Here is a 20,742-nt window from a genome sequence, read left to right as displayed (position 1 = left end):
TTTCCACATAAAGGAGTTGAAAGTTAATTTATTGAGGTTTTCTTTGACATGAAGGTACAGGACATTTTCTTTCATAACAAATATACAAGAGCATGAACATTATGTAATTATTTATTACAGTGGATTACCCTTTAAACGCTGGTGTGTGCCTGAGGGAATCAATAACTTTCAAATGTAAAAATCTTTCTTTATTGTACACAGACACACCAAGGCAAACTGCTAGATTTAACCACATCTTCTTCATTTCCTTGTTTCCTTTATAAGTAACACAGTAGGTTTGTGTTTTTGTATTAAAAGGTCTTCTGTTGTTCCAGTTCTTTTTGTTTTTTCATCACAGTCCATATTTTGAGTTTTTGCTGTGTGCGTTTCTGTGTTTTACAGTTTTAGCTTTGTCTCTTTTGCCTCCATGGCTTTGGTGGCGAGTTGGGCACGCTCTGACAGCAATGCTGCTTTCTCTGGTGCTCCCTGGGACAGGATGCTCTTCAGGAGGAAGTGGTCAATGAAAAGCTTCAAGCCCTCCCTCAGCATTCCTAGCTTGGGAATTCCTGAAATCCTGGCAGAAGGGAAACAAAAAGAGTCACAGTTGACTTTCAAGGTGTGAGCTAATAGCAGTTTATAGAAGGTGGATGGTACAGCCATGTGGTATAGCTCTAACACATCTATGCCCCAGTGCAGCCTCACAGGGCTTTAGTCATGGCTGCAGTTCTTAATTTTGTTTTTCTTAACAGAGGTGCACCAGCAGTTCCTGGCAACAAACTCTGTGTGATGTCCGACTGCACCGATGTGAAAACCATAGCTCTGGTGACTTTACAGGAAGAAAGAGTTCCATGCACTCTACAGAGACAACCTTTCTAAATCAAATGGAGAAAACCCTAAACTATCCCCTGCTATGTGTGACATCACTCTCCTGATGTTGTGCAGCTCACCTTCCAAATATGCTGGCCAGCTCCTCGGGCTCAGTTTCTTTCAGCAGTTTGGTCAGCACCTGACGCAAGAAGCGCACTGTGGGCTTATCTAGTTCCCCAAACTCTATTACCTAAAGGCACAAACAGCAGAGGTTAATGCAAAGAATAGGTTTAAAGATTTAATCTGTAAAATCAACTAAATACATGTAATATATACATAATATTAATTACTTTGAGAATGGAGAGTGAGAGGCATTTCCTCTGAAGGAAGCAGGTGACCAGCTGGACCAGATTGTTAAAGGTGCTGCTGGAAAGGTTGGGCAGCTCCCTGAACTTGTCCCAGAGGCTGAACTGGAAAGTCATCTATGAGAAAGGAGAGAGGGTTTGAAGGAACAATTAAATCCAGAAACACACATATCATATAGTATTGTGTAAAAGAACAGGAATAGTCCTTCAGGCTTCTTGAAGAACATTCAAAGCCCTTCTTTGGATATTAGCTGGCTTTTATTTTATTTTTCTGTCAAGATGAACCCACGCTGCTGCTGTGGAGGCCAATCTACGACCGATAGAAAAACACACAGTGGGACGTTATCTAGGTATGCGTTTTCTGCATTGACAGTGTGTTTGGGATCATTTTTATGCTGAGAAATGAAGCTGGTAGCAATCAGATGCTTTCCAGATAGTACTGTATAGTGGAGCAAAATCTAACATGACCCCTAACACCACTGAAAACCAGCTCCAAACCATTTTTTTTCTTAAGAAGACGCCTTTTAGACACTGTTCATCTGCAGTATATAGTTTTTTTCTTAATGCCATTTCTTCTTTTGTCATTCACGTGTCCAGTTTACTTAAATTTTTAGGACACACTGCACATGATGCCTAAGTTTTTGGCCAATAGCGTTTTGTGATTCACCCCATCGGTGCGAAAAGAAAACTATTATAATCCTGTAAAACTGTTACCTTTGGCATTTCTGTAAATTCTACTAATGACAAAGAAATGGGAACAAATGATGCGTTTCTGCTTTTTTTATGCTTGAATGATTCATAAGCAAGTTTTAAGTGGGTTAAAAACACTTACAAGAACTTGACTGAAAATGAGTGAAAAAGCAGCCAATGACAAAAGATTCCCCAGAAAGCTCGGAGAACTATTGCTCAAGATCACTTTAAAATAAAAGACAAGTCTGGCTCATTGATGCAACACTATATCCGCAATACTGTCATCAGTGATTACCAAATTAAGCACCTTAAATAACCGACTCCTCTAAAGAGATAACCCTCTCATCGAGACCCAGTTTACATGTGAAAAGCAAACATTCCCACCAGCTCCGTTCTGGAGCTCTTTGATGAGGACAATGGTCACCAGTTTCCGATATGAGCTGCTGGCCTACATGACAGCAAAGTAGGAAGTGTGGTCTCAACGCCATTGTTTGTAATCACAGTTTGAGTCAAATCAGAAGCCAGAGGTGTCAGAGGCTCCCACACTGCAGAGGTGAACTGCAGGCCACACACAGATCACACACAGTTTGAGAGACCGGGTGGTCATATGCCCGTGCCAGGTAATTAAATCCCATAATAAACCCTTTTAAACTGATTATGCAAACTTACGAGACTTTTAAACTAAAATATAAGAAGGATTTACAGTATAATCTACCATAACCATTGATTGAACAAGCAGCACATGTCTTACATGGTTTTGCTAATAAGGCTACCTGGAAGCGACGGTCATGTGAGCAAAATTTCTCTCCCAGTATGACGTAAAAGGCGTTGAAGTTTTTCTCTTGGAGACAGCAGTCCATCAGAACATGAACAATCTCTCTCTCCTGCTTGTCCTTCAGACCCATCCTTTAAACATAGCAAATTAAAAATAAATAAAAATTTCAAATGGGCTAAACTACTCCAAAAACTGAAGAAAGAAACAGAGATGTGAGACGAAACAAACCTCAACAGCTTCTCAAATGCATCCAGGTAATCTTCACTGGTCATAAGCACACAGAAGATGTTCCTTCTGACATCGGTGTTCATCCTCTGTTTCCTGGCCAGCTCTAACACTTTGGCACTAAACTAAAAAAAAATAAAACAATGACAACAGTTATAGAACGATAAATGCTGCCATTACTGATGAAGCCATGCTTTCCTCGTACCTTATTTATTTGTTAATCATTGTCCCAACATAGCTGCAGGTTAAGACTTTGATGCAAAGCGGAAAATATATAAAAGGATTCAAATGGAGGGCTGTGATCATAGTACAGTTCCTGAAAATATTCTATAAAAAAGATAAACCGGCTAAATGTCGGACTCATGGGAATGTTGATGAACAGCATAGATGCAGAGTGGAAAGAAACTTGCTGCCTCCTTGGGGCCAACAGAGATACTGCTGCAGAAAAGCATTAATAAGAACTAAGTCCAGCCAACTTAGTGCAACTTACTTATTTTGAATACACGGTGCTTAGAATAACTTGATTTTTCTAAGTGAGCAATACTAAACGAATTAGTTCAACTGACATATGTCAATATAGATCAGCTGACATACATGACACATGCCAACTAACATATATGTCAGCTGACATATGGCCAATGTGTAACTTGAAATAATTCATTTAGTATTGTAACTGATATATATTGACATATATCTCAGTTGAACTAATTCATTTAGTATTGCTCACTCAGAAAAATCAAGTTATTCTAAGCACTGTGCGATCACAGAGAACAAGTTCACCTAACTTGGCTATCTCAAGTCAACTAAGGCAACGAGTTTGGGTACTAATTTTTTGATTACTAGCAACTTATTTACGTTTACAGTGTCCAAATATGCTTAAGTGAAAGGAGGAAAAAATGTTATCTTAATTTGATCTGCCTAGAAGTGCACTAACGTTTTTTTAAGCACATGGCAAGGAAAATGGAAAAAAAAAATGGTGGCAACCATCAGGTGGTCAGAATTACAGTGTCAAAATGTACACATTACATATTAGCTGCAGAAGGAAAATTTTAAATCCAGGAACTGTTGGAACTGAAAAAAAAAATCTATTAGTTTTCTTCTTGGAAGCGAGTAATTTAAAGGGTTTATTGTGGTAGCGTCATCATTGCTAGAATCTCCTCAGCTGTGCTCATGAGGAGGCCGTTCACTCCGAACATCGGGATGTCCAAGAAAAACCTTGGGTTTGCACAGGGAGGCTTTACTGCTTCTTTATTAACTGTTCTCATGATCGAAGGAGCCAGAATGAAGTGGTGGAGCGGTTAAAATTCATGATAAACGCTGTCTCCTTTGCTTCTGCAAGGACAAAATTGACAGTTACCAAGTAATTATTCTAGGTAAATATTGTCTTATTCTGTTCATTGTCTTAACTGAACGCACACCCCAGATCTTACAAATAATATCCAAACTACTGGATGTGAAGCTACCTGTAAAACTGGTTATATCCTTGGATGTGTGTTTACTCTAGGTGAAGCGATCCATTGCTTCATCAGTGAAGAACACGCCAAGGCCACACACGGAAGATGGAAAATGTCACCTTTGAAAGGATCTGCGGCCCTCTTAGACGTCAGATCTGCTTCAAAATGATGATCCTTATAGGAATACGTTTAATTTCTAATTTAATAATGCTTCTGTCCAACTTGTTGTCTTTCATTTTTTTGTCATGAAAAAAAAAAAATAAATAAATAAATCTATATCCACCCCTCATATTGATCAGTTTTTGCTAACCAATACAATAATTCTTCTAAGGCATTAAGACAAACAGTCATTCTTTGAAAATCAATCAGTGCCTCCCACATGTTTTTCTACCATTTTTGAACACAGCAGACAGCCACGTTGAATTTTCATGGATATACACACATCTGAAGCAGATGTCTCACACTAATCCAGATGTGCTCCAGGCTGCCTAATTTAAACATGAGTGCTGCTATAATAATTTAATGTCTTCTGCAGCTCCGGTACTCTACCTGTCCTTGAGCAGGGGTTTGTTTTGTGGTTGTGTCCTCTTGCTTGCTGATCATGGGAGCGCCGCTCCACGATGAGCCGACAATCCACCAGCGGCCCACCTGCTCTGCTGCCAGGAGACTATCAAGAGAGACCCTCAGCTTCATGTCACTGCCCCCTGCGCTTCTGTGGATCTGAGCATCGCAAGGTGTTAGCCATGAGAAGACTCAGCTGGTTAACACCAGGTATATTAGTTGGTAATATTGTGACAGGATTCCTGAAGGTGTGAACTATTAAAGCAGAAGTTTAAGTCTATAAAAGTGGCACTCTGGGGCCACCTGGTGGTACAAGTGGAGGCTAAAAGAATGATTATTATGTTTAATAGGATTAAGTTCAGGCTTAGACTTATTTTTAATAATGCAGGTAATAAAATCAAATAAAATATGGCTTTCACCCACCAGACTCCGCTGCAGCTTCCTCAGTCTCTCCACAGGCTCGGGATCATAGCCAGGGATCTTCCTCATGTCATTGTTTTTCAATGCCATCATTGTTTCCAGCATGAAACGCACCTGAGGACGGGTTTTCACAAGTCAGAAATGCTTCTAAACTTGGTTGAGAAATCATGACACAGCATTGTGATCAGTTAGGAAATAAAACGTAATCTTGGTTTAAAAAAAACAAAATCTGATCTCATCTCCCTACCCTGGTTTGATCCTGAAACTTCGACCCCATATCGCTGGCCTTGCGTTGGGCTTCAGAGATGAGCTCCTTCAGAGCTAGAGGATCGTCCTTCCTCAGGGCGAAGCCGACATTCCTCAGCACAAACAGGACCAGCTCGATGTCCTTTTCTGTAAATGTTCCCACCAGCAGTTTTAGGATGTCGAAGATGAGGACGGAATGTACCACCTGGAAGTTATACAGGTGAGCAACGATGGCGATCAGGTTGTCGCACTCTTTGCCTCCACTCGGGTTCTTGTAGTGCTCGTCAAACTTTCGCACAACTGTCTCCAGAAAATGGGCTCCTACCTGCAAAAGGAGAGGATATATAAGATATGTGATCAACATGAGAGCAATATACAGCACTATGAAAAAGTATCTGGTTTTTTTCTGCTTTCCTGAATTCTTATTTCTTTACACATGCATTTTTCATGTGAAAGAAAATTTAATATGACAAAACACCTCGATCAGATTGAAGTCCAGACTCTGACTAGGCCACTCCAAAACCATCACTAGGTTTTTGCTGGTCTGTTTTGGATTATTGTCCTGCTGCAGAACCCAAGTGTGCTTGAGTATAAAGGCATGAACTGATTATGGCCAGTGTGTTTAATCTCAGCAGATTAATGATTTAATAAGAGGCTGCAAATACTTTTTCACCACATTTAGTTTAGATAGCATTATTTCCCTTAACAAATAAAATCATCATTTAAAAACTGCATTTTGTATTTTACTCGGGTTATCTTTGTTCAATATTAACATTTGTTTGATGATCTGAAACATTTAAGTGTGGAAAAATATGCCAAATAATAAAAAAGTGCCAAAAATTTAATATATGACAAGGTTTATAAACAAACCCAAATGTTTAAGCCAATAGCACATGGCTTAAAATATCAGCCTAATGTTTATAAAACTATATATAGTGCTACAGCGACTTCGACCAGGAGAAGATGTCGCCAGGTGGTGTTCAACTATTATCGGGTGTGTCTGAAAAACAACAGCCTCAGGTCGTTGGATCAGCAGTGATGGCCAGTCAGTGCCCATCTCCTCCTGGTCCCCAGTTACCCTCCTCCTGGTCCCCAGTTACCCTCCTCCTGGTCCCCAGTTACCCTCCTCCTGGTCCCCAGTTACCCTCCTCCCTCTTATTCTAGAGCCAACAAGAAGCTCTCTCGGCGGCCTCCTCTAACCTATGGATGGCTGCCTTTTTATCTCTTCCTGTTATTCCAAAAGCCGTGAGTGTGTTCCACTCAGACTGTGCAGGGAACCCCATGCATCCTACTTGGACTGGGAATAGCCAGGCCTACCACCCTCTGTTCCCTCTGTAGCTTGTTGGTGATGGAAGGGCGTAATAAACTGAGCGGAGCAAGGCTCCAATCTCCAAAGTTCAGCCCAAGTAATCTCACTTCATCCAGGTTCCTTGTGAACCCAGTGCTTTTGCCCAGGACACTCTACCTTCCTCCTCGAACTCCCGGATCTCAGCTTGAACCATGTCTCTCCTCTGTCTTGGATCAGATTTTACCCATTACTGGAAGTGAGTGGATCCGAATCCCTGACGCCCCAAGCAGGGGTTGCCAGTAACTTCTCTCAATTTCAGCATACTTTCTGCTTGTGCCACTGATGTGCCTGCTTTTGCATCCAGCTATTGTAGTGACTCCTGTGTCAGTCACCTTGTTATCAGTCAAGTCTCTAAGGAGCATTACAACCCTGCACATTGCCACACTGAATTCCTCCACTATGGATGATAAACAAGAGTCTTTGTAGCATGCCATGCTGGAATAGCCAGACCTTAAATTTGCCTGGTAGGCCTGAGTTTAATATTTATGTTTTATGTCATTTAGAGAATGACGTAGACCAATCAAACTGACAGATAACAATCAGTGTTACAGATCCCCTTCCAATTTATTTAAAGGGTATTACTTTTCAACTGAGATGTGCAAAAGAAGCTAGCCAGTTAGAAAAACAGCCTCCTGTAAATAATCTAAGAGCTGATGTGAATCAGGTCAGTGGTTTTTATTTCTCACACACACCAGCAACCGTGTTAACGCTTCTATCTATGTACCAGATCTGAGCATCTCCACAAGTTTACAGGAAGTAAAACCAGCCTACAAGCCATATTTTAAATACCTCTGTGTCTATTTGAAAATTTCTGGCAGACCATAAACCTCAAATTGAGGGCTCAAAGGAGGGGGTCTTACCTCCAAGCCCACAGCATGATGGAGGATGCTGACAAGCAGGATGTGCTCCATCAGTAATCTGTCTGGCATCAGGGTCGGGGTGACGCAGGCTGCTAGCAGCAACTCTGTCAGGGTGTCGTTCATGTCCTTCCTGCTGGAGCTCATATACAGCTCCTCTAGCTGACCGCAGATGGATGACATGTTGGGCTCGCTCAACCTGAGGATGACAAAACAACAATGAACTGTGCAGAATTTAAATAACTTACATTAGTTTTTCCTATGTGTGGGAATTTAAACTACCTACTTCTTTCAGTACCTGCATCTAACTAACCAGGTAACAAGCAAGAGGCTTCCACTGAATAATTCCTGAAGTGATTAATTAATATTTTATAAAATGTTTGTTTGCTTCTAATAGTTGGTTGCAGAAAAGTCTCTGTATAAAACCTGGATTAAAATCCATCAAAATGACCCATTTATAAATTTAAAACCATGAGTAAGTATTACTAAACTAAGACAAACCACCTATGGCTCATATTCTACACTGGAGTCTGTAGGTGATAGTTAGAAAACACTTAAAAGCAAATAAAGTGCTGTATGAATGTGTGTAAACGACTGAACGTGGGTTGTAGTAAAGGGTTAGAGCTATACGAGTACCTGTCCTACCTATGCCTAAGATGAGCTTTGTAGGCTTCTATCAATATTCTCAGTTAGCTGTAGCCAAGTTTTACATTTTGTTTTTAAAAGGGGGAGGGGTGTTTTCAGCCTTTATTGGACATAACAGTCAAGAATACACAGGAAAGTAGGGAGAGCAGGGGGGAATGACCCTCAGGAAATGGACCAGGTCCAAATTGAACGAAGTCCCTGCAGCCTTTCGATATACGGGTCACTTGCTCAACCAGTGGAGCTATAACGTCGCACATCAGTTATTATTTAACTATTTTAGCTGTTATATGTTGTTGGTCCAAGAAGTCAGCGACAGAAAATTCGTTCTTATTTATGATCTAGGTCTCATTATTTTGGACAGTGATTGCAGTTTTATCATATCAATAGGTTCGGGCCCCCAGATTTGCTCAGTGTTTGCAACCCAGTCAGACCTCTCATGTCATCAGCTGCAGATCTTTTAAGCCTTCCCAGAGTTAGAAGGTGTGGTGAAGCTGCTTATAGGTACTGTGGTCCTGTTCTTTGGAACAAGCTGCTAGCTTTCATAGATTTGGTTCTTATATAGCACTTTTCTACTCTACCTGAGCACTTTATATATGCCTCATTCACCACTTTAAATTATTTCTATCTAACATTGACCCTCTGATGAATTCATCTGAGAGCAACTAGAGGTTTACATCTTGACCAACAATGCAGACTGAAGCAGCCAGTGATTGAATCACCAACCATCTGATTAGTAGGTGACCTGTTCTACCAGACATTTACAGCCATGTATTTAAAAAAAAAAGACCCAAAATCAATTGATTCATATAATGAAATGTGCTATATAAATAAAATTCCCATTGGGGGATCGACTTCATTGTGTTACCTGTTCATCAGACCTTTCACGTTCCTCTTCAGTTTTTCTAGCTCAGCTTTGCGTTTATCATCTCCCATGTTACGCAAATGAGGTGGCACGTACTTGCCACTTGTGGAGGTGACCTTGACATTGTAAGAATTAGTTTATTATTAGATTAATAGATCAGTAAGCAAGATTATCTAATGAAGTGATAGAAACAACCAGATATTACATATATCTGCACTCACAGTCTCCGTTTTTGTATCGGGAGCGTCTGTTTCTTCCTCTGTTTCCCCTTCTTTTTCATCTTCTGAATCAGGCCCGCCACTATCATTAAGCCCCTCCTGGTCATCCTCCATTTCCTCATCTTCATCCGCTTCCTCTTCATTAGACATGTCATCATCTTCATCTTCACCGTCATCATCAATGTCATCATCGCTGCCTTCACTCGCCATCTCTCCTTCAGATTCCGGGTCCTCGCCTGACCCCTGAGAGTCATCTAGCTTTTTAAAGTTCTCTTTGGCTGTTTCCATGTCAACATCATCATCTTCATACAAGCCCACAGCTGATGATCCAGAGTCAAGCACCCCAAGGATGTAATCAAGTCCATCAGCCACAAAAGACTGAGGGAGACTTTTTTTGTTTTTCCTTTTATTTAATCCAAGACATCGCTCCAGCTTCTTTATTTCTCTGTCCTCTTGTTCATTTGCCTCCATAAGTGCCAATTTTCTTGTTTCCTGAAGCTTATTGACTCGCTTGCCTTTCTTGGAAGGAGGTGGTGTCTCAGACTTGTCTGACTTGTCTTTAGGCTCGCTTGGATGCGACTTCGACCCTTCCTTCTTTGTTTTCTCCATTTTCTTTTTCTGCGTGTGTGGTTGTTGATGCTTGTCAGCCCCTTTTTTCGGGTTTCCTTCATCACTTGGGGGCAGAGAGACGGTGTTTTTGCCCTCGTAGTGACTTTTCATTTTGGCTTTTTTCATTTTCCGCTTTTCCTTGCGTAGTTCCTTTCGACTCTTCTTTTTCACAAATCTCAACCTCTGGTCACTCTCCGCTTCTTCCGAGCCACCTTTGCTTTTAAGGAAAACATCCACTGCCTCCCTGTACTTCTGTAACACGGCATTGCCTTTCTTCTTATTCTTCGTCTTACCTTTATGCTTCCAGTTCCCTTTCATTTCTACGAATTCAACGGTAGCTAGCTTAGAGATAGCTTAGCCTGTAAACTGCTACAAGCACACAAAATAAAAGAAACTGAACTATTCTGATCATATAAATACCTTACAATGCACATGGGCCTCCATGAGGATGACCCAGAAACACGTGACCTTTCCCTTCCAGGGCAGCTGATGACGTATTTTATTTTGGGGCGGTTTTTCGGGGGTGGTTTACGTCGCTCCGATGTAAACTGTCTTTAACCAGTCAGAGCAGTCTATGCAGAACAGTATAGACGAAGCAGGAGGAGTTGCTACCCTGGTTGCTGTCAGTTGTACAGGCGAGAATGTAGGGACTCAGTAGCTTTAATTGTTCTTGCAATATGAAGAATGGAAGAAGACGATGTGACTATTAGAGAGCAGAATTTCCACAGCCAAGTTCGGGAGTACATCGTAAGTAGCGGAGCGGCTAGTCGAGCCTAGCTCGCTAACGGTTGCTAGCGTTAGCTTTGCCTGTCAGTTTGACTCGGCAGTATTCGTTTAAGCTTGATATTGTATTTTAAGACCCACTTAAAAAATGTAAAAAAAAACAATGAAATTTGATGCCCGGTTATGTCACACACCAAGTTGGGTTTAAATATAAAAAAGCGCGTGAACCCGCTAATTAACACGAGCTTCCGTTAACGCTAGCTGCCACCAAGTTAATCACAGGAGAACTTGGCTAACCCACTATATGATGTTATTTGGCATGTAAACATCCCCACGGTTAAGTAGAGGTATCTGTAACTGTGGCATTGACAAAATGTCAGGGTCCTGTCTAATTCAAGCTTTGTGTGTCGCATATGTTTCAAATCAGGATGAAGTGTTTATGTTCTCGCTGCTTGATGCTCCGTTTAAAAACCGTACACTTTTTCGCAGTCACCATATCAGATTTTTATCGCATGATATTGTCGTAATACCTGGTCTTTACATTTTATCGTAGAGTTTGGCTGCAAAGATAAGCTATACTTTATCTTTAAAGTTGGGTAATCTTTGTGTTACAGAAGCCACCATATGACACGTAATCTGTACAAACTAGTTTAAATTAAATAAATTAAAATTTAGTACAGAGTAACCGTATCAGATTTTGACTGCAGGTTTATCCTGCTCACCAGATGATATTGATAATTATAGTGATATCTTTGTGGAAAAATCCATCTTCACTCATGTGTTTATTAATATAAGTTATATTATACAGTGGTTTATTGTAGTTTTTTTTAAAAGATAGAAATAACAGGAAAAATGCACCTGCTTTTGTTAAGTGAGGCATGAGGACTAATCATGATTACATTCATAGTCACTCGTCATAGCTCCATTTTGAGCATAAAACCTCTGTTTAATATGTTTTTATTTTTAAACACAGTACCATTATGTCCTTTTTACCTCCCAGCTGTAAAAGGCTGATGGGGTATTATCACCTGAGTGGGTAGATGTTGTTGACAAGCAAGTGTGTGACTGCGATAACTCAAGGCGGCATAGGAGTTTGAAATTAATACTACAGGTGTAGCTAAAAATCTCAGACAAGTTTGAATGTCAGTGACCTCAACCTCAAGGTCAGAGGTTAAGTTGTTTTTTGAAAATCTTGTGAAAGCGATAACTTGAGAAGAAGGTGGCGTAGGATTTTCTAATTGACACCATACATGTATCTACTAGGAGGCTGAGGGGTAGCACTGGCGTCCACCAGTATTTCTAAAAACGATCATCAGTCAATATCGGTGTAATGCCACATCCCAGTGTAGACCGTCCATCCATTTTCTTCTGATTATCCAGTACAAGGGGCGGGGTACACCCTGGAAATGTAACCAGTTTGTCTCATATGTCATTCACTGTGTAATTAGGGGTGATTAAATCCCATTATATGATCATTTAAAGCCTTCCTGCTTTAGTAGAATTAACATTGTTAATGTTTTGATAGTTATATCTATGCATTTTATGTAGAAGACCATTTTGTTGACATGTTACAGTCTGTTGAATTTGGCAAATAATATAAAGGTGATTTGTGACAATGCAATATGCATGTATGTTAGGTTCTTATCGGAGAGATGTTTCCCCACTGCAACGGTACATTCTGTCTTTCAAGAAACTATCTAATGCAATCACCAGCCATCTAAATTAAATTAGAGTTCAGTGGTCCCTGGGACCTAAAGGCTGCTTGAATAGTTACCAGTCAAGACTGTCTACTGACTTTTCATCCAAAATAAGGTTTTTATAAACGTTCTACCACTGTATTTGCTGTTGCAGATTTCTTCCATAGATTTCAAATTTGGATTTCCTTGAATGTCATATCTCTCTCGTTAAGTCTCTCTTTCTGTGTGTTAGAGACTGTCCATAGTAACTTTTAAGCTCACAATACAAAAAATATAGCATTGCTAAGTAACACAACCACCTAATTTATTCATGTGGCAGTTATCTTATCAGCAGTGTGTCACCTGTTCTTTTTTACACAGCATACGGTAGAAGCTGTTTAATTTCATTTAGATGTATCAATACAAAGTTTGTCCAGCAGAGTGGCTCTAGACTTACCTATTTGTGAAATGCTTTGCTAGAAACTCCATTTCTTTTTTTTTTAAAACAACTTTAATATACTGTCTATCAGTGTTTTTCCAAAATTAGCCTTTGGGTATACAGTTTCCTGTCTTTTCTCATTGAATTGTGGTGTCTTGATGTCTCCATAGCTCTAGGTGGGAGAAAAAAAACAAATAAAAGAAAACTAAAAGAGTAAAAAAGGTTTCAGTTTTCAGAGGTTTAGAGTAAGTCTCCTTAATTATTCCTGTCAGAATCTTGTGTAATATAGAGACTATCAGATATCTCAGCACTAAGCAAGGCCAACATCTGAGCTTTAGCTTGCACATTTTGTCCTGAGCCTGTACGCCTGGATGTCAGTATCTTATATCAACATTTCTAACTGCAAATCGTTCTGTGTGATGGATTAACATCAGTGTATCATTTCATCTTGATGTCTGTGGTGAGTCAGCTTATGGATGGATTTTTTTAATTTTAATTTTTTATACAGGTGCCAGGCGACTGATATTTTCCAGTTATTGTGTGTACTTGTTTTGCAGTTGGGGTTACTGTAGGTTAGGCTTAAAGTCAGTAAACATCTCTCAGTGACAGGACCTCATGTTCTCATCAGGCCCTAACTGGGAATCATTTTTCTTCCACAATGAAACCACTTGTAAATAATAATGCAAAAATTCTGTGCCTATGTTTAGCAAGAATGTAGAAAATTAGGTTACTGAGAAAAATCAGGTTAGAGTTGAATAATTTTGACCACAGTTCACACATGTTTTGGACAGTAATCATATTTCTTTGTCATCTCATCACAAAGCTTGTAGGTCATTATCAGGCTTTCACATTTTTTTGTAGACTATTAACCATTGTATTTTACAAAATAAAAAGTTTTATTATAATTGACGTCACAATCAGCCATTGTTTAGTAGTAGTTATAATAATAATAATAATAATAATAATAATAATAATTATTATTATTATTATTATTATTATTATTATTATTATTATTATTTTATGAGATTGTTACCATTATGAGAAAGTACTTTTTACTACTTAAGTTTCTGAAAAGGCTGGTCTTTTTCAGTATATTCATCTGTGATGCTAAACCAAAATCATATTCTTCCATTATTAAATACCCAGACTAGTGACACTTTAACCAAAAGGAGGGACAAATTATTAATTTCACCAGTTTATTCTGGTTTATTGCTAATGTTTTTGCCTTGTGGTGGTCATCACAGCATTAGGAAAGATCCTTCCCTTGTCTAATAAGCATCTTTCTGATAATCTGGCAATAATTAAAGTTTGGAAATGTGTTAGAGAAGTCTGAAGATAACGCTATTTAAGGTAATGCACACATCAAAAACACACTCAAGCTAATGGTATACAGTACTGCCCAGAATGTACCTCTGTTAATAATATTGTTTTTAATAACTTAATCTGCAAAATAGATGGATATTTCAGGTTTTTGTCTCTGAAATCAAACTACTCCTGAATGAGTTTTATTGCCACAGTACATGAAAACAAGTTGATTATTTATCTGTTAAGCCCCTTTTAGCGGGGAAAAAGGTATTGCTGTTCTTCCGTTCAAGCCAATTTCCACCAATTTGGTAACATAGGATTGTAATGCTGAAACGATTGTTGTGCCAAATTCTGTTTTTCAAAAAAGCTTATTTTTCCCTCTCAGCACATCTTTTTCCTTTACTTTTGCCCTCCTTAAAGGTCAAAATTCACTTCCGGCAAGCCTGTGGGAGGTTTCTTTCACCTCACATGAAAAGGCATTTTCCCTTGTTTTATGGCCCCTAAATTCTGTTGAATTGGCCAAAAATAATTGACGTTATGGATTTTGCCCCAGTGAGTGAATGTATAAAATAAGTTTTTGGAAATGGTTTGCAACCTGGTTAAATGACATCCCCTTGTCAACACTCGCTGATTTTTCCTTTACATAGAATGCAAATTTAAAAATTTTTTTTGAGGGAAAATGGATTGATAAGAAGGGTAGTAGCACTGGCGTTCACTGCTGTGCCTGAAAGTTGCTGTTATCTCCTCAGAGACTGCTGTGTCTTTGTGTCTGTGCTGCTTTATCAGCTCTGTGCACCTGATGATGTCTTGTTCAGGGTTTGCCACTTTGTGGACATCATTCGGCTTGCACCAGCATCACTACAGAATTTATAGCTAGAAACATATGAGCAGTCTTTCATTTGATAGGGGACTGCATATGATAGGAAAAATGTTTTTGTTGCTGCTGTCACATTATGACATTTGGCATTTCTTATTATGCCAGTTTGCCTGTCTGTGTTGTGTATGTCCGCCTGGCATCTGGTTGAATCCTCTCATAACCCCAGCTCGGCCGCAGTGAGCTATGTGGTGTTGACAAGGTGCAAAGTGCTGAAGTGGGAGCTTCTAAGATTAGTTGCGTCCTGGTCACTGTCACAGGAGAAGAAGGGAATGTGGAAAGTGATCTTTCTGTGGCTTGTTTTGAGGCTGTGGTTATCTAATTTGTGGACCACTTTGCATGTAGCTTCGACCTAATTAGTGTCATCAGACAAATAAGAGCAACAATGCAATTCTCACTTTCCTACTTTAATCGAATAAATGGGTCATATTAAACATCTTAGTTGCCACTGTTAATGTGCTATCATGTGGTTGCAATTAAGGTTTCTGCATAAACTTTGCAACTGACATAAGGGACATGCACAATTGAGTTGCAGTAATCATTTACTGGTACACAAAAAAAGTAAATTGCTCAATATTAGAGCATGAGAAGTTATTGACTTGCTTTAATGCAAAATGCAAAATTGCTTTTATGCAAATAATTAGAGGTTACACCATTACAACTAAAAGTTACCTTGTGTGAGCTCAGAATATGTTGGTCATTGTAAGAAATCTGCCATTGCTGTTAAACGGCAGTCTTGATCTTTTAACATCCACACCGTTTAGTCCATTCATATCAGACTCTGGTTTGTTTTTCCTTTTGGTGCAGTTCATTTGTGAACACGGTAATCGCTTTTGGGTGTGGACCAAAACAACTGGTCTCCCGAGGTGGTCTCAGTCTCAGTTCCAAAGAAACTCCAGAGTGACGTGTAGGCTACAAGTTTGAGCTAAATGCCTTCTTATAGCCAGCTATTCTTTGCGACAGACACCATAGACAGTCGAGTTTTGCCTAAAATATTATTCAGATAAATACAAATGTTGGGATTGAAGTCTCCTTTGTTATCTACTAGTTCAGAACACATCAATTTCTTCCTGTATTTACTTCTGTTGATCCTATTATTTTACAGTATTGGGAGAGATGGTCAAGCCTGATAATGCCTTGGATATAAATGAATTCCCAGTGTGTTCCTCAGAGTGGGGGAGCACAGCTTGTACATTTAACAGTGGTATCGCAGTAAAGCTCTGAGAAGAAGGTTTTGATCTTTCAACTTCATCATATAAAAACACAATAACTACTCTGTACCTAAGACCACGTATTACTGATTTTGAGCTGCACACAATGGTATTAGCATTGTATATACAGCATATGGTGTAAGAAATACTTTGACAATCCTTTTAATACCTAAGTGTGTCATAGTCTTAATGTGGGATATTTTGGGGTTTAAAATCTGCTGGGTGGATGGTGCATATGGTGTCTCCAATGTGCTGATTCATCCCTTGTCATAATAAATCCTGCATTAAAATTCTTGTGATGTTGTTTCAGATTTGCTTCCTCCTGTTTGCCGTCCTCTACATCGTGTCCTACTTCATCATAACCAGATACAAGAGGAAGAGTGGTAAGTGCTGTGCAAAATGTGAGTTCAGACTAAAATTCTCGCCTGTCTGTAACACGTAAAAAGCAGCGCTGTGTCTGCGGTGAAACGATTCTCACACCAAGCATAACAGAGGTTTGCTTATTTTGTCATTTATGCTGTGTTTGCTCACACTCAGAACCCATGATTTTTACAGCCAAGGATACTATAGTTGTTTGCTTTGGGTCACACCCACGCCTGAACACAGCCTGCTTTGTGTTGGAAGGGCTGTGGCCACATTAATCCACTTGGTCACAAAAGCTGTTAGGTTAATGCTGACATAACTTGTCCTGTGAGGTTGATAACTTCAGCTACGTCACCTAAAACATTGATTGTAACCTGTGTGACAAACAAGGAGATAAGAACAAGAAGAAAAGAAAAATACAAACATGTAGCACAAAAATAGTCATGTAGATAATGTGAACTCTTTCCCATTTTCCCAAGGCTAATATAGTTTGTCCAGGTCACCCAGCCTTACCTTGTCTTATTTTAAAAGTAGACCACTTCACATCAGAAATCCCTTCTGGAGATTTAAACTGTAGAAAACTAGGCTGCACCCAGTGGTTTGGGTTTTGGGTTATAGAGCAAATAATGTGTGAGTATTTTAGCTTCCATCATCAAATTTTTTTATTTTTTTTATTTTTTTGCTTTAGATAATAGAATCAGAGATTTGATTCAATTGAATTTTCTTTATATAGTGCCAAAGCATTAGCACAAGTCTTCTCAAGGTACTTAACATGATAAGGTAAGCACTTGCAACAGTGTAGAGGAAAAGCTCTTTTAAAACAGGAAGAAGGCTCAGATAGGATGTGTGACCATGTGCATCCAGCTGTTTACTGTCAGTGGAGAATATCAACACTTGTATGGTTGTAAAAAGCATTATTAGTACGGTACAGGTCCAAGGGTTATTCTGGTTCTGGGTGGGACTTCTTTGGATTGCCTTGTTACGCTTAACCATTTGTGACATAGAAATTTCCACTATCCACAATTAACTGAATCCCAAGGTAACAAAACTGGTACATAATATTTAAGGGTACAACATTCTTAGCCTGCTGTTTGACGTTTTTCCCCTGATGACGTATATAAAATCGATGCAGCCTCTTGTTTACTTGTTGGTTTGTGAAATGTTTTCGCTGACTCTTAGTGTTTTGACACTCAATGTGCCAAGTGAGGTATGGGTCTGACTGAAGGTGGAAGCTCATTGGCCGACGTTTGGTTTTTTGCAAAAAGTGAAGGCTGTTGGCTTTAGTTTTCAGACCTGGACGCATCCATTTTTTTTTCAGCTGTCTGAAATTTGTTCTGTATTTGTACTGATAGTTAATCATACATTTTGGTTTTGTATGGTGAGTAGAGAATATCAGATACTTTGAGCTATCTGTATGAAAGCGTTCATTATGTTATTATATCCATGTTGCTGTTTTTTTTTCTTTTCTCTTCTATGTTTGCCCAGAGTTTGTTTTTTGTCTTGTTTGTTTTTCGTAGTCTTCCTGTGCTCTCCTGTCTCTTCTCTTTTCCCCCACACTCCCCAACCAGGGGTGGCAGATACAATGGGGCAAAAAAGTATTTAGTCAGCCACCGATTGTGCAAGTTCCCCCACCTAAAATGATGACAGAGGTCAGTAATTTGCACCAGAGGTACACTTCAACTGTGAGAGACAGAATGTGAAAAAAAAATCCATGAATTCACATGGTAGGATTTGTAAAGAATTTATTCGTAAATCAGGGTGGAAAATAAGTATTTGGTCACCTCAAACAAGGAAAATCTCTGGCTCTCACAGACCTGTAACAACTCCTGTAAGAAGCTTTTCTGTCCCCCACTCGTTACCTGTATGAATGGCACCTGTTTGAACTCATCATCTGTATAAAAGACACCTGTCCACAGCCTCAAACAGTCAGACTCCAAACTCCGCCATGGCCAAGACCAAAGAGCTTTCGAAGGACACCAGGAAAAGTATTGTAGACCTGCACCAGACTGGGAAGAGTGAATCTACAATAGGCAAGCAGCTTGGTGTGAAAAAATCAACTGTGGGAGCAATCATCAGAAAATGGAAGACATACAAGACCACTGATAATCTCCCTCGATCTGGGGCTCCACGCAAGATCTCATCCCGTGGGGTCAAAATGATCATGAGAACGGTGAGCAAAGATCCCAGAACCACACGGGGGGACCTGGTGAATGACCTGCAGAGAGCTGGGACCAAAGTAACAAAGGTCACCATCAGTAACACACTACAACGGCAGGGAATCAAATCCCGCAGTGCCAGACGTGTTCCGCTGCTGAAGCCAGTGCATGTCCAGGCCCGTCTGAAGTTTGCCAGAGAGCACATGGATGATACAGCAGAGGATTGGGAGAATGTCATGTGGTCAGATGAAACCAAAGTAGAACTTTTTGGTATAAACTCAACTCGTCGTGTTTGGAGGAAGAAGAATACTGAGTTGCATCCCAAGAACACCATACCTACTGTGAAGCATGGGGGTGGAAACATCATGCTATGGGGCTGTTTTTCTGCCAAGGGGACAGGACGACTGATCCGTGTTAAGGACAGAATGAATGGGGCCATGTATCGTGAGATTTTGAGCCAAAACCTCCTTCCATCAGTGAGAACTTTGAAGATGAAACGAGGCTGGGTCTTCCAACATGACAATGATCCAAAACACACCGCCCGGGCAACAAAGGAGTGGCTCCGTAAGAAGCATTTGAAAGTCCTGGAGTGGCCTAGCCAGTCTCCAGACCTCAACCCCATAGAAAATCTGTGGCGGGAGTTGAAAATCCGTGTTGCTCGGCGACAGCCCCAAAACATCACTGCTCTCGAGAAGATCTGCATGGAGGAATGGGCCAAAATACCAGCTACTGTGTGTGCAAACCTGGTAAAGACCTATAGTAAACGTTTGACCTCTGTTATTGCCAACAAAGGTTATGTTACAAAGTATTGAGTTGTATTTTTGTTATTGACCAAATACTTATTTTCCACCCTGATTTACGAATAAATTCTTTACAAATCCTACCATGTGGATTCATGGATTTTTTTTTTTCACATTCTGTCTCTCACAGTTGAAGTGTACCTCTGGTGCAAATTACTGACCTCTGTCATCATTTTAGGTGGGGGAACTTGCACAATCGGTGGCTGACTAAATACTTTTTTGCCCCACTGTAGCTGCCTCTCTGAATCTAAATTAAAATTAAGTTCTTTTTTCTCACCATCACCAATTGCTCTCTTGTAAGGGAATTATATGGTTGCTGGGATTTCCTGACATTGTGGGGTCTTTACATCATAATGTACCATAAAGTGCTTTGAGGAAACTGTTGTATTACAAAGCTGAAATGACCTGTGTTAGATTATGTTCTGCTGTACTTACATATACAGTGTAGTCTTTGCAGAGTCTATAGTCTGACTCAGGATTTCTCCTTGAAACTGAAGGACTTTTGTTTCCCTCTTTAGATGACCACGAGGATGAAGATGCTGTTGTCAACAGAATATCGTGAGTGTGGGATTTTGTTCCGTACAAAAATTTAAAAAAAATTCTTTATTTGTAGATGCTAACCATTAATTTTCTTAATTAAATTAAATGAATTTTCTGCAATTCAGAATTTACTGCGTCCAAATCAGTTAATTCATTTAATGTAGAAAGTAAGAAGAAGACGAGCTTAAGCAAAATAATCATTAATTACTAATAACCAGAAAAATGTTTTCATAAATTTGCTCCCCAACAATCTGTATGTTTCAAAAATGGTTTCATTTTCTAGACCAGTGATGAAGGTATCACATCACTCCAGCTAGGATCTTACATCCACCCTTCATTGTATGACTGCTGTCATCGCATTCGTCCTGCCTGCTTATTTCCAGCTGGAGGACATGGTACCTTAGGGTCCTGCGCACACAATAGATAGCATGCCTGATTAACATGCTTTTTTTAGCAAACGGGTGTCGGGCCCACTGAGCAGCTGGTCACTGCCTTGGGCAGAGTCTGGACACTATATTGTGAAAAAATACCCAGTTTATGCCTTTTGTTGTTCGTGGACTAAGGCAAAGGTGGTGAAGGTTTAGTTTTATTTAA

The 20,742-nt window shown here is 39.7% G+C and overlaps 2 protein-coding genes across 2 annotated transcripts in view; one reads left to right on the top strand and one right to left on the bottom strand.

Moving 5' to 3' along the window:
• Nucleotides 1-13: 13 nt before the first annotated feature.
• On the bottom strand, nucleotides 14-10,535 carry nom1 (nucleolar protein with MIF4G domain 1). Its single transcript, XM_085418887.1, has 11 exons — nucleotides 9,456-10,535; nucleotides 9,238-9,350; nucleotides 7,731-7,926; nucleotides 5,524-5,847; nucleotides 5,280-5,390; nucleotides 4,845-5,015; nucleotides 2,845-2,966; nucleotides 2,615-2,747; nucleotides 1,137-1,268; nucleotides 927-1,036; nucleotides 14-553 (listed from the first exon to the last, which is right to left on the bottom strand). Exons 1-11 carry the CDS (start codon nucleotides 10,377-10,379, stop codon nucleotides 376-378), a joined length of 2,514 nt encoding a protein of 837 aa, XP_085275013.1. The 5' UTR covers nucleotides 10,380-10,535; the 3' UTR covers nucleotides 14-375.
• An 80-nt stretch (nucleotides 10,536-10,615) lies between these two features.
• lmbr1 (limb development membrane protein 1) overlaps nucleotides 10,616-20,742 on the top strand; it is a 41,486-nt gene continuing 31,359 nt past the window's right edge. The window contains exons 1-3 of the mRNA XM_085418888.1: nucleotides 10,616-10,808; nucleotides 16,600-16,672; nucleotides 20,127-20,166. Of these exons, the coding sequence (XP_085275014.1) occupies nucleotides 10,746-10,808; nucleotides 16,600-16,672; nucleotides 20,127-20,166 (176 nt within the window). The 5' untranslated portion in view covers nucleotides 10,616-10,745. The remainder of the gene's footprint in view (nucleotides 10,809-16,599; nucleotides 16,673-20,126; nucleotides 20,167-20,742) is intronic.

Source organism: Rhamphochromis longiceps, linkage group LG9, assembly GCF_057381845.1.
Source record: "Rhamphochromis longiceps isolate RC_006_pf linkage group LG9, R_longiceps_female_GT1.1, whole genome shotgun sequence".
NCBI classification, from domain to species: Eukaryota; Metazoa; Chordata; class Actinopteri; order Cichliformes; family Cichlidae; genus Rhamphochromis; species Rhamphochromis longiceps.
This window is presented reverse-complemented; position numbering and strand designations above follow the sequence as displayed.